Source organism: Microcaecilia unicolor, chromosome 3 (genome assembly GCF_901765095.1).
Source record: "Microcaecilia unicolor chromosome 3, aMicUni1.1, whole genome shotgun sequence".
In the NCBI taxonomy this organism is placed as follows: domain Eukaryota; kingdom Metazoa; phylum Chordata; class Amphibia; order Gymnophiona; family Siphonopidae; genus Microcaecilia; species Microcaecilia unicolor.
The window spans coordinates 333,457,915-333,473,055 of NC_044033.1; the positions used below are offsets into that span (position 1 = coordinate 333,457,915).

The 15,141-nt window shown below is 44.8% G+C and overlaps 1 protein-coding gene across 8 annotated transcripts in view; it reads left to right on the forward strand.

The window, feature by feature from the left end:
* Positions 1–15,141, forward strand: part of BCLAF1 (BCL2 associated transcription factor 1) — a 247,097-nt gene that overhangs the window by 126,731 nt on the left and 105,225 nt on the right. For all 8 annotated transcript variants that reach the window (XM_030198433.1, XM_030198437.1, XM_030198438.1 and 5 more), the window contains exon 7: positions 2,588–2,672. In XM_030198433.1, coding sequence (XP_030054293.1) covers positions 2,588–2,672 — 85 coding nt within the window. The remainder of the gene's footprint in view (positions 1–2,587; positions 2,673–15,141) is intronic.

Below are 15,141 nucleotides of genomic sequence, written 5' to 3' on the forward strand. Positions count from 1 at the left end.
CCTGGAACCCAAATGAGGACAGTGTGGCGAGAAGTAAGTTGTGATTGACAGTGTCAGAAGTGGCGGATAGGTCGAGGAGGATGAGGATGGAGTAGTGACCTTTGGATTTGGTAAGGAACAGGTCATTGCAGATTTTAGATAGTGCCGTTTCTGTCGAGTGTAGGGGGCGAAAGCCGGATTGAAGCGGATCGAGGATGGCATGAGAGGAGAGAAAATGAAGGCAACGGCTGTGAACGGCGCGTTCAAGCATCTTGGAGAGGAAGGGTAGGAGGGAAATGGGGCGGTAGTTGGAGGGACAGGTAGGGTTAAATGATGTTTTTTTGAGGAGTGGTGTGACTACAGCATGCTTGAAGGTGTCAGGGACAGTTGCAATGGAGAGAGAGAGGTTGAGGATATGACAGATGGGGGGGTGACAGTAGGAGTGATGGTGTTAAGTAAGTTGGTGGGGATGGGGTCTGAGGAACTGGTGGTGCATTTCAAGGAGGAGAGAAGATAGGCGGTTTCCTCTTCGGTGATCAGGAAAAGAGGAAAAGGAGGCCTGGGTTGGTTGAGGGAGTGGGTTATAGGGTGAAGAGGAGGAGAAGATGGTTTGGTGGTGAATTTGAGGTTAATTTTCTGCACCTTGTCGCGAAAGTAGTCAGCCAGTGATTGAGGAGAGAGTGGGGGGGGGGGGTGAGCGGAGGGCACTTTGAGGAGGGAGTTACGGGTGGCGAAGAGATGACGAGGGTTAGAGCTGAGGGAGTTAGTCAATTGTGTGTAATCGTCCTGTTTGGCGAGGAATAGGGAGGACTGGAAGGAGGATAGCATGAATTTGTAATGAATGAAAAAATCAGTATGGGTGCCAGATTTCCTCCAGAGGCGTTTAGCCGATCGGGCGCAGGAGCGAAGGTATCGGGTGCAAGGGGTCAGCCAGGGCTGGGGATTAGTACGCCTTGTGGGACGGGAGATGGATGGTGCAAGGGCGTCCAGTGCAGAGGAGAGAGTGGCATTGTTAGTGGAGACAGCCTTGTCGACAGACTCAGAGGATATGATGGAAGGGAGGAGATTAGAGATACTAGAGGATAAGGTGGGAGGGTCGACAGCCTGGAGATTCCTAGAAGTAGTGGTTAGTGTTGTGCGGGACTGAGGGGGAGGGTGATGAAGTGTGAAGGTGATCAGGTGATGGTCAGAGAGAGGAAGAGCAGAGTCGCAGAAATTGGAGGGTGAGCAGGTAGAAGAGAGGACGAGGTCAAGACAGTGGCCAGATTGGTGAGTAGGGGTGGTAGAGCTCAGTTGGAGGTTGAAGGGAGGAGGTTAGAGTGAGGAACCGAGAAGCGTATGAGTCGGATGGGTTATCAGTGTGTATGTTAAAGTCACCAAGAATGAGGGATGGTGATGAGGGCTCAAGAAAAACGGAGAGCCAGGCATCGAAGTCGATAAGGAAGGGAGGGACTTATCAGGTGGGCGGTAAATGACTGCAACTCTGAGTGGCAGCGGGTAGAATAGACGGATGGAGTGGACTTCAAAGGATGAGAAGCAGTGAGACTGTGGTAGGAGGAGAGGTTGAAAACTGCAGGAGGGCGAAAGTATACTGCTGCCTCCCTGAACAACTGTTATAGGTAAGTAACTTTATTTAAAATGCATTTTTTCATCAGGGCTGGTGTTAGATATGCAGAAGCCCACTTTAGTTATGCCTCCTTCAGACTGAACCAGGCTTGGGGTCCCAGGGCAGTTTCCCTGGTTTGCCACCCTCTAATACCAACCCTGCTTTTCATAGCTTAAAACAGCTTACAAAATAAGAGAAAATGTAAATAAGGATACTGCTATTCATTACAAGAGTACTTCAGTTAAACAAATTCAGGTTGAAATGCATATATAAATATTCGTATAAGCAGTGATGCAGCAGAAAAAAATACATATTTTTCCTGTTTATGTATTGAACAGTGTTGAAATAATTGACTTTAATCTTTTAATATTCAGTGCTATTTCAACCATATTTAACTTAGATTTTTTTTGACTGGTTGTTTTAAATCAACTGAAATGATTCTGGTTGCTGATGTTAGTATTAAGATAGGAGCAGTAAAACACAAATGAAGCTGACTCAGACCTTGGTGCACTACTACTACTTACTACTACTTAACATTTCTAGAGTGCTACTAGGGTTACGCAGCACTGTACAGTTTAACAAAGAGAGACAGTCCCTGCTCAAAGAGCTTACAATCTAATAGACAAGTGAACGGTCTATTGGTGGGTCTATACATTGGTGGGTATGGCTCCCATCTTCTGTGATGGGAATGACTGTGTCCAGCCCAGGAAAGGAGGGAAGGTAGCTTGCCACTCCAGTGGCAGCCCCTACTTAGGCAATCGGCAGTGCTAATGTTATTATTTTGGTGATAACACACCTTCAGCCCTGGGACTGGCAAATCACCTGAGACACTTGGGCAGGTAATCTAATTAGGAATAGGGAATAGGTGATGAAAATCTGAAAAGGTAAATAAAAATACAATGCGTGTATTTCTTCAAATTCCAGTGAACATTGAATATGTCAAGCTGCCTCTCTCATGCCATATAACAGAAATTTTCTTTAAAAAAAAAAAAATAAAATTAGGAGAATTGACATCTCTCCAAGTGCCCTGAGGAAGCATACCCATGTATCGGGAGAAGAGAGATCTGTTAAAGAAGAATCTCAAAAGGTAGGTTCTAAGTTAATATGACATGTATATTAAGATCCCATTGATAAAAATAAACTGTGTTTTTCTTATTTCTAGATGCTTCCCACAGTTATTAGCCCATATTTATAAGTGCAGACCTGCCAAGGAGGCAGATCAGTTTCTTCATAACAGATGTCTGTAATAGATGTGAGTTACTGATCATTAGTGTGTGTTGTTTCAAGGTAACATGGAAGATTAATAAATTATTTTTATAAATTACCACTAGCTTACGAGCTTTATGGTTGGGTTGTTTTTTTTTGTTTTTGTGTTTTTGGGGCTAATTTGGGTTTGTTGTGATATTGGATGTAAAGACTTAATATAGTGAAGACATTGTGATTTCTTAACTGCTTGTTGAATATTGCTGTAGAGATTGCTGTGTAGATCAGTGAAAAAAAGCCTACTTTTAAAGCATTTTGAACTGTATTTTTACACCAGAATGTGAAAAATGTGGAGACTTCTACAAGGTACTGTAACTGGTATATTTGGGGAGAGGAGCTTGGCTGATATAGAAAAGACTGAGACATTTTTTCCTCCTTTTGTCTCGGCAGTGAAAGAAAGTTTCACCAAAAAGATTTTGTTCAGTATTTTTTAATAACTAAAATAAAACATTCTGCATTTTATTTTTATTTGGATTGCCTTCTGAGTCAACAGAGAGGCTTTCTGTTATACTCCAAACTATTAATGGTAATATCCTTATTAATTATGAAGTTAGGTCTTAGTTGTATATAATCAAGAGCAGATCGAGTAAAAAGCCAGGTAGACAAGATCCAATCAAATTCCAGTGATACTTTTATTAGCAACAGATGTAGAGGGAAAGCTGTGCCCGACTTAGCCAGGTTTCGCTCAAAGGGCTACCTCAGGGGCTCTCGATGGCAATAAGATATAAAAAGCAAATTTGCACCAGAGCTGACAAAAAATGTTGCACTCTGTGAGGGAGTGTGATATTTTTTGCCAGCTGGTGCAAGCGTTCTTTTCACATCTTATTTGAATTGAGAACCCCATTTCCACTGCAGGAGCCTAACAAGTCAGGAGCAGAGGGGAAACCACTCCCAGCACTAGAACACCAGGTAAGCCCTGGGGGTGTGGTGAAGGGGACAGCCCTACAGTCATGATGCTGGGAGGAAGCAGCTCCAAAGTGCCATAGCTGATGTCGAGTGGGAATTCACATGGGGGGTGGGGGGCATATTGGTTGTTGTTAAGGGGGGGACCCATGCTGTTCAGTGTCATGTTCCCCAGAACCAGCTGATCAGGGGTTGTGGTTAAAAGGGGGTCCATTCTCATGTGGGGTGTCTGGTTTGGGGGTGGGCATGCCCGTTGGGGGCTTTTGATAAAGAACGGGTATTGTGATGCAGTTGGGGACTAGGCCCATGAACATGTGATGGCAAGGTGCCAGTTTGGGCAGAGTGTGAATATCCCTTCTAAAATATCCGCTATAAGCAGCTGTGTGTCTTATACCAGCACAAATCTACATTACTTAGTGGTTGACTGTTGTCAGACAGGTACATCATTTCTCAGTCTAGAAATAAGTCTGGCAAGGCTTGGTCTGAGGTTGCTAGCAAGGTATATTAATATATTATTTTTTATTGGTATGGTTGTTTGTTTCTTATGTGTATATTCTAGGTCTTTCCTGTATTTTTTTATTGAGTTCTTTTCATGATGAAAATGTTAGTATATTGTCACTGCTTAAAAACTGTGGTAATGGCGGTATATAAATTTTTAAATATAAAAATAAACATACCTCAACATTCAAGCCTTTGGAGCTGTGCGCTCAAGCATCCATTTAAGTCTTTGATATATGAATTTTTTGAGCCCTTGTGATAACTTGAGTGAGGAGAATGAGAAATAACCTGCTCCTACACATATCCTTAGTTCAAGGATTGGTTCATAAGAACATAAGAATAGCCGTACTGGGTCAGACCAATGGTCCATCTAGCCCAGTATCCTTCTTTCAAAAGTGGCCAATCCCGATCACAAGTACCTGGCAGAATCCTAAGTAGTAGCAAGATTTCATGCTACTGATCCTAGGTCAAGGAGTGGCTTCCCCCATGTCTGTCTCAATAGCAGACTATGGACTTTACTCCCAGGAACTTGTCCAAACCTTTTTAAAGCCCAGATATGCTAACCGCTGTAAACACATACTCTGGCAATGAGTTCCAGAGCTTAACTATTGGTTGAGTGAAAAAATATTTTAAAAGTATTTCCATGTAACTTCATTGAGTGTCCCCTAGTCTTTGTACTTTTTGAAAGAGTAAAAATTTGATTCAAAATATTGTAGACCTCTATCATATCCCCCCTCAGCTGTCTCTTTTCCAAGATGAAAAGCCCTAACCTCTTTAACCTTTTCTCATATGAGAGGAGTTCCATCACTTTCATTTTGGTCACCCTTCTTTGAACATTTTCTAATTTTGCTATATCTTTTTGAGATACTGTGACCAGAATTGCATGTAATACACAACCACAGAGGCATTATAATATTATTAATCTTATTTTCCATCCCTTTCCAAATAATTCATATCTTGTTTGCTTTTTTGGCTGTCACCACACACTGGACAAAAGATTTCAGCGTATTGTCTACAATGACACCTAGATCAAGTAACTATGATTTGGATTATTCTTCCCAATATGCATCACTTTGCATGTGTCCACATAAAATTTCATCTGCTATTTGGATTCCCAGTCTTCCAATTTCCTAAAGTCTTCTGCAATTTTTCACAGTCCGTGTGTGTTTTGACAACTTTGAATGGTTTTATCATTTTGCAAATGTTAACCATATCACTTCTTCTGATTTCCAGATCATTTATAAATATGCTAGATAGCACCAGTCCTGGCAGTCCAATATTCAACAGCAACAGAAAAAGTGAGTCAACAAGAAGCTTTTAGTTCACTCATAAAATCCAAATCAAGGAAGATATATTATTGTACTATGTGTGGACGTAATTTATTATGTTTAGTTTACATTTGTATGTATTTTGTTGGACATCACTTAGGTATAAAGCGGGTTATAAGTTTTTTAAAATAAATATGTAGAGGTGACTTGACACAGCTGTGTTTCAGTCCTGTACAATCAGGATCCTAACTTTCAAGAGACACCATTTGATTTTCACGTTCACGGCACTCCTGCAGCCGATATTTGTTTCTGTGTTATCTGCACATATATGTTGCAATATCCTTTTGCTGATTGTACAGAAGGACTCCAGACGCAGGTATATTCTCCCAAACATGACCATGTCGAGTGACCTCTACATATGTCTTCCTTTGTTTTGGATTGTGAGTGGATTAAAAGCTCCTTGTGCTTTCATCGAACCAGGTCTTCTTTGTTGCCTCACTTCTTCTCCTGTTCTGTTGCAAATCTGTGAGGTTTATACCTCCTCCTGTTTTGTTTGCACTCTAATGTTCACCCTTCTCCACTGAGAAAAATGAACATTTAACCCTATCCTCTGTTTTCTATCCATAAACCAGTTCCTAATCCACAACAGAACATTGACTCCCTATCCTATGGCTTTTTAATTTTCTCAGAAGTAATGGATGCAAAGTTTTTGAGTGATCATGTAGCTTATAAAATATGCAGTATGGGCAAAATGATTCATGTTGGCAATTGGTCCTTTGATCTTTACAAGATAAAATCCCCTTTATGATAAACCAGTCATAAACAAGATACGACAGCTAGAAAACATTGGACCTGTGACAAAGCTTGGTGAGCTTGAACAATAAATGTTGTGCTTGTGAAATAGTCACTTTTGATAGTAAAAAAAATTTGACAGTTAACAGTTGGCAGATATTAAGATAATTGCATGCACTGAGATTGTTTGAAATTAGGCACTACCCTGCAATTTGAGTGTATTAAGAAATTAAACCTTTATAGGTACAGCATATTCATCTGCGTTTTCCCTGCCTAGGCACCCTCTTTTATAAAAGTATCCTCATTGAAAATGCACAAAAAAAATCTTTTTATTCTTAGAGTTATTGTGTTTTCCGAGGACAAGCAAGCTTATAGATTCTTACAAGTGGGTGACTCCGACCTGCGTCGCCCGGTCCGGGACTTAAGAAAAGCATAAGCAGACCATCACGCATGTGCGAGTGCATTCCTGCCTGTTGCGAGAACGCAGTCTCCTCAGTTCTTTTTCTACCGCTATGAGAAGAAGACATGTTTTTTTTTTTTAACATGTCCTCACATCGTGCGGTCCAAAAGAGCTTTTTTGTGCCTTACAGCGATTATTTTTCATCCTTAGTTGTGTTCCTGGTTGTGGAGCCCCCTTTATTTGATTTTCCATTACATTTTCAGTTTATTTTGCCCGCTTTTAAGTTTCTTTTCTTTTTCGTCGTCGTTCGGCCACTTTTAGGCTTTGAGCTCGACTGTGATTTTTTCCCTTCACATTTTGCCTTGCCTTGCCAGTTTTTCAGGCACCATCACTTCATTTAATTTAGCCGAGGAAGTTTTTCCTTACATGTCCACAAAGGTTCCCAGTGGCTTTAAGAGCTGTACCCATCGGTTGATCTCTGGGAAGGACACCCATTCTTGGTGTCTCGGGCCCGACCATAGCCGCACTAACTGTGTTCTCTGTCTTTGCATGAAGAAGAGGACCCAGGTTTCCAGAGAGGCTTAATGAGAGAGGATTTTTGGAGCCAAGTCCGGTTCCTCGACATCAGCATCAAGGTGGGAGGCGTCAGCATCGACGTCAAGCATTGCACTGGCATTGGGAGCGTTGGTAAGCATGGCTGCTGCTAGACCTTTAGACACTGGAAGCAGTGAAGCATCGAGTGGGTCCCTACTTGCCTCGTGGCCACCTGCTGTGCAGGGCCCCTGGGACCATCCATCGTCAGCACCGAGGTGTCGCACTTCAGGCGAAGGCCAAGAAGCATCGTCATCAAACACCCTCGATGCATGATGCCGGGAACTCCAGGGAATCGAAGGATTCGGCACTCGGGAAGCATTTACGCCGGAAAGACTGCTCCCCCTCCATACAGGAGGTGCCAATGTGCTGGTCTCCCAGCAGCCAAGACCCAACTGTTGTATCAATCCCGTCAGCTCTGCAACCTGTGCCTGAACCAGTATCCCAGCTTTTCCCAGTTTCAGCCCTCGATGAGCATATCCAGGCCTTGCTCCCTGAGCTGCTGAGTGGCCTTAGGCATAGTGTGCATCGGCATCGGGGGTGCTTGCGCCTACCCTGCCTCCTGTTGAGACCCCGCTTGGTCTTCAACTTGCAGTGCAGCCTCAGACACATGCAGCTCTGGTGTAAACTGCCACTGAAGCCAGCACTCCCTTGGCATCGGTGGAGGAAGCTTTGCCAGAGTTGAGGTGGAAAGCAACTTCTTGACGCTGTTCCTAAGGACATGGTTCCTCCATATTGTTGCAGATTCGGTCTCGACACTCCCACCAGGAGGTATTGTCTGACACCAAAGGGGGGTGCTCATGGAATTCAGAGGAGGATCCAAGGTACTTTTCCTTGGATGAGTCTTATGGAATTCCCTCTGAACCCTCCCCTCCACCAGAAAGGAGAAAGTTGTCCCCCCCCCCCCTTTTTTTTTTTTTTTTAAAGGAAATGGCTGATGCCATTCCATTTCCTTTGGAAGTGAGTGAGCCCAGGGCTAAGATACTCAAGGTTGTGAACTACACATAATCTCCTAGGGAGGCTGTGACTGTTCGTCTCCACGAGGTACTCTAAGAAGTCTTCGTTAGGAACTGGGAGTTCCCTCTGTCAGTCCAGGTCATGCCCAAGAAGATCAATACTATGTACCGGATCCAGAGTACATCTGGTTTTGATAAGCTTCAGTTGCTTCACAATTCCATGGTGGTGGAATCTAATCTCAAATGAGCCCGGAATTCCAGGGACTATGCCTTGGCGCCCCCAGGTAGAGAAGCTAGAACCCTGGATTCTTTTGGGAGAAAGATGTACCAGGCTTCAATGCTCATTTCCCGATTGCAATCATACCAGCTCTTCCCGAGCATCTACTTGCGAAACTCAGTACGCAAGTTGTCGGACTTGGCAGAGACACTCCCTCCAGAGCAGGCCGAGTCGCCTCACAAGTTGATCAAGCAGCAGAAAGTGTGTTGAAGTTCTTGGCCAGAGGCACTTATGACACTTTTGATGTGGCATCCAGGATCTCTGCTCAGAGTATAACAATGCACTGACTCTCGTGGCTGCATGTTTCTGACTGGAACATTCTGTTCAGCAGACGTTGGCGGATGCCCCATGCTGTGTGATAACTTTTTTGGAGAAAAGGTTGAAGAGGTCACAGACCAAATAAAAAAACACACCATCTCTTCTCGCTTCTACTGGGCACTTTCTGCATCTACTTCCTCAGAAGTACCTATTACTATCAGAGGTGTAGGTAAACCCTTCGGCTTGCCAGCTTGCTCAGGCTCAACCCTAGCGCACACATATCAACAGCGTGCGCCAAAGACCCTTCTGCTCCTCGGGCAAAGCAAGGGATGAGCTTTTGACTGGTTCCAGCTGAGCATAGCCGCAGTAAAAGTGTCTGGCCTGGACAACTTGCTTGTCGGGGGGTGGCTAAATTTTTTTCCACGAAAGGTGACCTCTCATCACCTTCGACCAATGGGTTCTTCAAATAGTCTGTCTTGGATATGCACTCAGTTGGAATCTAAAACCTCCAAATAGCCCACAGAGCTCATTCGTTCAGCTCCCAACATAGGCAGTTATTTGCAGAGGAACTCTCCTCCCTTGTGAAGGCCCATGCGGTCGAGCCCATTCCACCATGAGAGGAAGGGCGGGGATTATATTCCAGGTACTTTCTTGTACAAAACAGTGGTGATGCATTCCATCCTAGACCTAAGGGCCCTGAACAGATTCCTAGTCTGAGAAAAGTTCAGGATAGCACCCTTCTCCCAATGATTCAGAAAAACGATTGGCAATGCTCTCTGGATGTAAAGGATGCATATATTCACATCCCGATACTTCCATCCCATCGGAGGTGTCTTCAGTTTCGTCTGGGAACACGTCACATTCAATACCGCATGTTGCCTTTTGGCCTCACGCCAGCTCCCAGGGTCTTCACAAAATGTCTAGCAGTAGTTGCAGCATCACCACGCAGACTGGGAGTCCATGTGTTCCTGTATCTCGACGATTGGCTTGTAAAGAGAACTTCTTCGGATGGTGCTCAGGAGTCCATGTAGATGACTATTCAGGTGCTTGAGCTACTAGGATTCGTTTTAAATAACCCCAAGTCCTATCTTTGCCCTGTCCAGCGATTGGAGTTCATAAGAGCCCTGCTCGATACACAGAAGGTTCGAGCCTACCTTCCAGAAACGAGAGCACTCTTTTTTTTTTTTTGTTTGTTTTTTTTGTTTGTTTGTTTGTTTTTTGCACTCTCTTCTAGAGTTTGAGCTTCTCAGCAGGTTGACTCGGCAGATGTTGAGATTGTTGGGCCACATGTCTTCCACAGTGTATGTTACACCCATGACATGTCTTCACATGAGATCAGCTCAATGGACCCTGACTTCTCAGTGGTACCAAGCCACGGGGAGCCTGGACGATGCCATCCAAGTGTTCCCAGAGCTTGTAGGCTCCTTTCAGTGGTGGACCATTCGATCCAGTTTGACTCTAGGACTTAATTCCAATTCCTCATCCACAAAAGGTGCTGATGTCAGATGCATCTGTCCTGGGATGGGGGACTCATGTAGATGGGCTTCACACCCATGGTGTTTGGTCCACCCGGGAAACAAATCTTCAAATCAATCTCCTGGAACTCTGGGTGATCTGGAACTCTAATGGCTTTCAGAGATAGGCTGTCTCATCAAATTTTGCTCATCCAAACAGACAACCAGGTTGTGTATTACACCAACAATCAAGGGAGCACTGGATCACTCCCTCTGTGTCAAGAGGCTGTCTGGATGTGGCATTGGGCTCACCATCATGGCATGTTCCTTCAATCCACGTATCTGGCAGGCAAGAGCAATACCCTGCCCGACAGACTGAGCACGATAAATCAACAACACGAGTAGTCTCTCAACATGGGCATAGCCCGCAAGATCTTCCGTGTGTGGAGCATCTTCTTGTTGGATCTTTTTGCCACTCAGATCAACCACAAGGTCCCAGTCTTCAGGCCCATCACAGATTAACATCAGATGCCTTCCTCAATTGGGGAACAGGTCTGTATGCATATCTTCCCATAACTGTAGTGGAGAAAACTTTGTTGAAACTCAAGTAAGACCATGGAACCATGATTCTGATTGCACCGTAGTGGCTGCAGCAGATATGGTTCCCTCTACTTCTGGAATTATCCTCCGAAGAACCATGGAGATTGGAGTGTTTTCCAACCCTCATCATGCAGAATGAGGGGTCTCTTCTACATCCCAGTCTCTGGCTGTCACAACTTGGATGTTGAGAGCCTAGAATTTGCTTCCTTGGGTCTTTCAGAGGGTATCTCCCGGGTCTTGTTGGCTTCCAGGAAAGACTCCACTAAGAGGTGTTATTTTTTTCAAATGAAGGAAGTTTTCCTTCTGGTGTAAGAGCAAGATCCTAGATCCCCTTGTTTGCCCTACACAGACCCTGTTTGAATACCTTCTACATCTATCAGAGTCTGGTTACAAGATCAACTCCATAAAGGTTCCCCTTAGTGCACTTAGTGTTTATCATCAGCATGTAGAAGGTAAGCCCATCTCTGGACATCCTGTAGTTGTTTGCTTCATGAGAGGTTTGCTTTTATGAAAGCTCCTTGTCAGACCTCCACTAGTGTCATGAGGACTCAACATCGTTCTCACCCAGCTGATGAAAACTTCTTTTGAGCCATGAATTCCTGCCATCTGAAGTACTTGACCTGGAAGGTCACTTTCTTGGTAGCTGTTACTTCAGCTCGTAGAGTCGGTGAGCTTTCAGGCCTTAAGGTGGATGCACCTTGTAGTAGGTTTCATCACAACGTAGTCCTCCACACGTGTATCAAGGAGTAGGTGGTGATCAGAAGTGTCAAAATCAGCAGAACGATCGAGAAGGGTGAGGACAGAATACAGACCTTTGGATCTGGCCAGGAGCAGGTCATTAGAGACTTTAGCAAGTGCTGTTTCAGTTGAATGAAGAGGGCAAAAGCCAGATTGAAGTGGAACAAGAATAGCTTGAGATGAAAGAAAGTCAAGACAACGGCAGAGAACAGTACGTTCAAGTATCTCCCCCTGCTGCGTCCTTCCTGTCTCCCCTGCTCCACCTGCAGCCACCCATGTGGTCTCAGGCCCCCCCCCCCCCTCAGCATCCCTCCTGTCCCCCTGCAGGCACGCATGTGCAGCGTCCCTCCTCTCTCCCCTGTCCCCCCTGCAGCTAGCCATGTCCAGCGACCCTTCTGTCCCCCTGCCCCCCCTGCAGCTACCCATGTCCAGCGACCCTCCTCTCCTGTGCAGCCACCCATGTCTGAGGACACTCCTCTCTCCTTTTTCCCTGTTCCTCCCCTGTGGCCAGCCATGTCCATCGACCCACCTATCCCCCCTGATGACCACCAACCCTTCTGTCCCCCTGCAGTGTCCGTCCTGTATCCCCTGTCCCCCTTGCAGGCACCCATGTGGTGGTGGAACATAAGCTGTGCAGCTAAATTTTGAACAGATTGAAGGGGAGAGAGATGTATTAATGAGAGACCTGTGAGAAGCAAGTTGTAATACAGCCTAAGCGAGAGGTGATAAGAGTGTGGTTAAGGGTTCTGGTAGTGTGATCAAAAAGGAAAGGACAAATTTTTGTGATATTAGAGAGAAAGAAACGACAGGTTTTAGCAGTCTATTGAATGCATGTAGAGAAGGAGAGAGAGAAGTCAAAGATGACTCCAAGGTTACGAGCTGATAAGATAGGGAGGATGAGTGTGTTATCCACAGAGATAGAGAATGGGGGAAGAGGAGAGGTTTGTTTAGGGGGAAAGATAAGAAACTCGGTCATGTTTAGTTTCAGATAGCGGTGAGACATCCAGGTAGCAATGTCAGACATGCTGATACTTTGGCTTGGATTCCTACTGAAATTTCTGGTGTGGAGAGGTAAATCTGAGAGTCATCAGCATAAAGGTGATAACGAAAACTATGGGATGAAATCAGAGTACCAAGGAAAGAAGTATAGATGGAGAAAAGAAGAGGTCCCAGGATAGATCCCTGAGGTACACACCAACTGATAGTGGGATAGAAGTGGAGGAGGATCCATCAGCTAGTTTTTCCTACATAAGCACACAACTCTGGAATGCACTACCAAAAGCCTTGAAAACAACGTACGACCACCTAAACTTCCAGAAACCACTAAAAACCAACCTGTTTAAAAAGGCATACCCTACGATCCAACTTAAATGCCTAATCTCTGCAACACAACCAAACTAAAGCAAGTAATGGACATAACACTACTCTTCCATTCTCCGATTCCCTAATGTGGCTGTGCCACATGAACTTGATCTTACCACATCACCCTGTATTTGTTCAAACCAGAGCCTGCAAAGGCCTCTCCGGTACTATGTAAGCCACATTGAGCCTACAAATAGGTGGGAAAATGTGGGATACAAATGTAACAATGAAAAAAAATAAAAGTAAATCAGAGTACATACTATAAGTATGATGGGAAGAAAAAACCCCAGAAAAGAACAGAGCCCTGATATCCAAGAAAGGACAGTGTATCAAGGAGTAGGTGGTGATCAGAAGTGTCAAAATCAGCAGAACGATCGAGAAGGGTGAGGACAGAATACAGACCTTTGGATCTGGCCAGGAGCAGGTCATTAGAGACTTTAGCAAGTGCTGTTTCAGTTGAATGAAGAGGGCAAAAGCCAGATTGAAGTGGAACAAGAATAGCTTGAGATGAAAGAAAGTCAAGACAACGGCAGAGAACAGTACGTTCAAGTATCTCCCCCTGCTGCGTCCTTCCTGTCTCCCCTGCTCCACCTGCAGCCACCCATGTGGTCTCAGGCCCCCCCCCCCCCCCCCCCCAGCATCCCTCCTGTCCCCCTGCAGGCACGCAATCTGTTCAAAATTTAGCTGCACAGCTTATGTTCCACCAGTGTCGCTATGCTCATATTAGCTCTCTCCTCAAGTTACTTCATTGACTCCCTATCCATTTCCGCATAGAGTTCAAACTCCTCTTATTGACTTACAAGTGCATTCACTCTGCAGCTCCTCAGTACCTCTCCACTCATCTCTCCCTTCGCTCCTCCTCGGGAACTTCGTTCACTGGGTAAATCTCTCTTATCTGCATCCTTCTCCTCTACTGCTAACTCCAGACTCTCCGTTCATTTTATCTTGCTGCACTATATGCCTGGATTAGACTTCCTGAGCCGGTACTTCAAGCTCCATCTCAGGTAGCATTCAAATCTAGGTTATAAACCCACCTTTTTGATACTGTTTTTAACTTCTAACCCTTACTCATTTGTTCAGTACTCGTTTTATCATTCCTACCTTAGTAATTCCCTTATTTCGTATTTGTCCTAATTAGATTGTAAGCTCTGTCAAGCAAGGACTGTCTTTATGTTCAAGTGTACAGCACTGTGTACGTCTAGTAGCGCTGTAGAAGTGATGATTAGTAGTAGTAGCAGATATTCTCTGAGGACAGCAGGCTTTATATTCTCACAGTCCCTCCCACCTCCCCTTGGAGTTATCACCTTTTATTATTTTTATTTTTGGTGTAGTATAAAACTGAGGAGACCACGTTCTCACGATGGGCAGGAAGGCACTCATGCATGCGCTGTGGAGCATTTTTCACACTCCACAAAGCTCTACTTATGCTTTACATAAGTCCTGGACTGGGCGATACAGGTTGGCTTCATCCACTTTTGAGAATATAATTTTATAATCTATATTAATAAATCCCACCTTGAACATTCTGAAGCTCACTCCAAGGCAGAGAAGCACAAAAATCCTGTAGTCTTCGTAGGCTAGGACCAGTCATCCTCACTCATAGACCCGCCCTCAGCCACGCCCCATCTGTACATAAAACGCTACCTCAACATTCTGAAGACAACCTGCTGAAGCCATCTGCAAAATCCCTAAACAGTTCGTAAGTTCATGGTGGTGAAGCCATCCAACTCACCATGTCTCTCTGCCCCGCCCTCGAGGGCGGAACACAGAGAGTAAAGGGATCCATAAAGGCACCCCTACCAACTGGCAACCCCCTCCAACAAACAACGACCCAGGCAGGGGGAGTGTTTCCGTACTCCTCCCCCTGCCTAGGAATCGCTACAGACTGCTGGCAAACTCCCCAACCACATGACCACAAAAGCCACCCGCAACCCCCCTACACACACACACAAACACATACACACACACATAAACACACACAAACATAAACACACACACACGCGCGTACACACATACATACACATAAACACACACACAAACACACACACAAACGCAAACACACATAAACACACACACAAACGCAAACACACATAAACACACACACAAACGCAAACACACATAAACACACACACAAACGCAAACACACATAAACACACACACACACGCAAACACACATAAACACACACACACACGCAA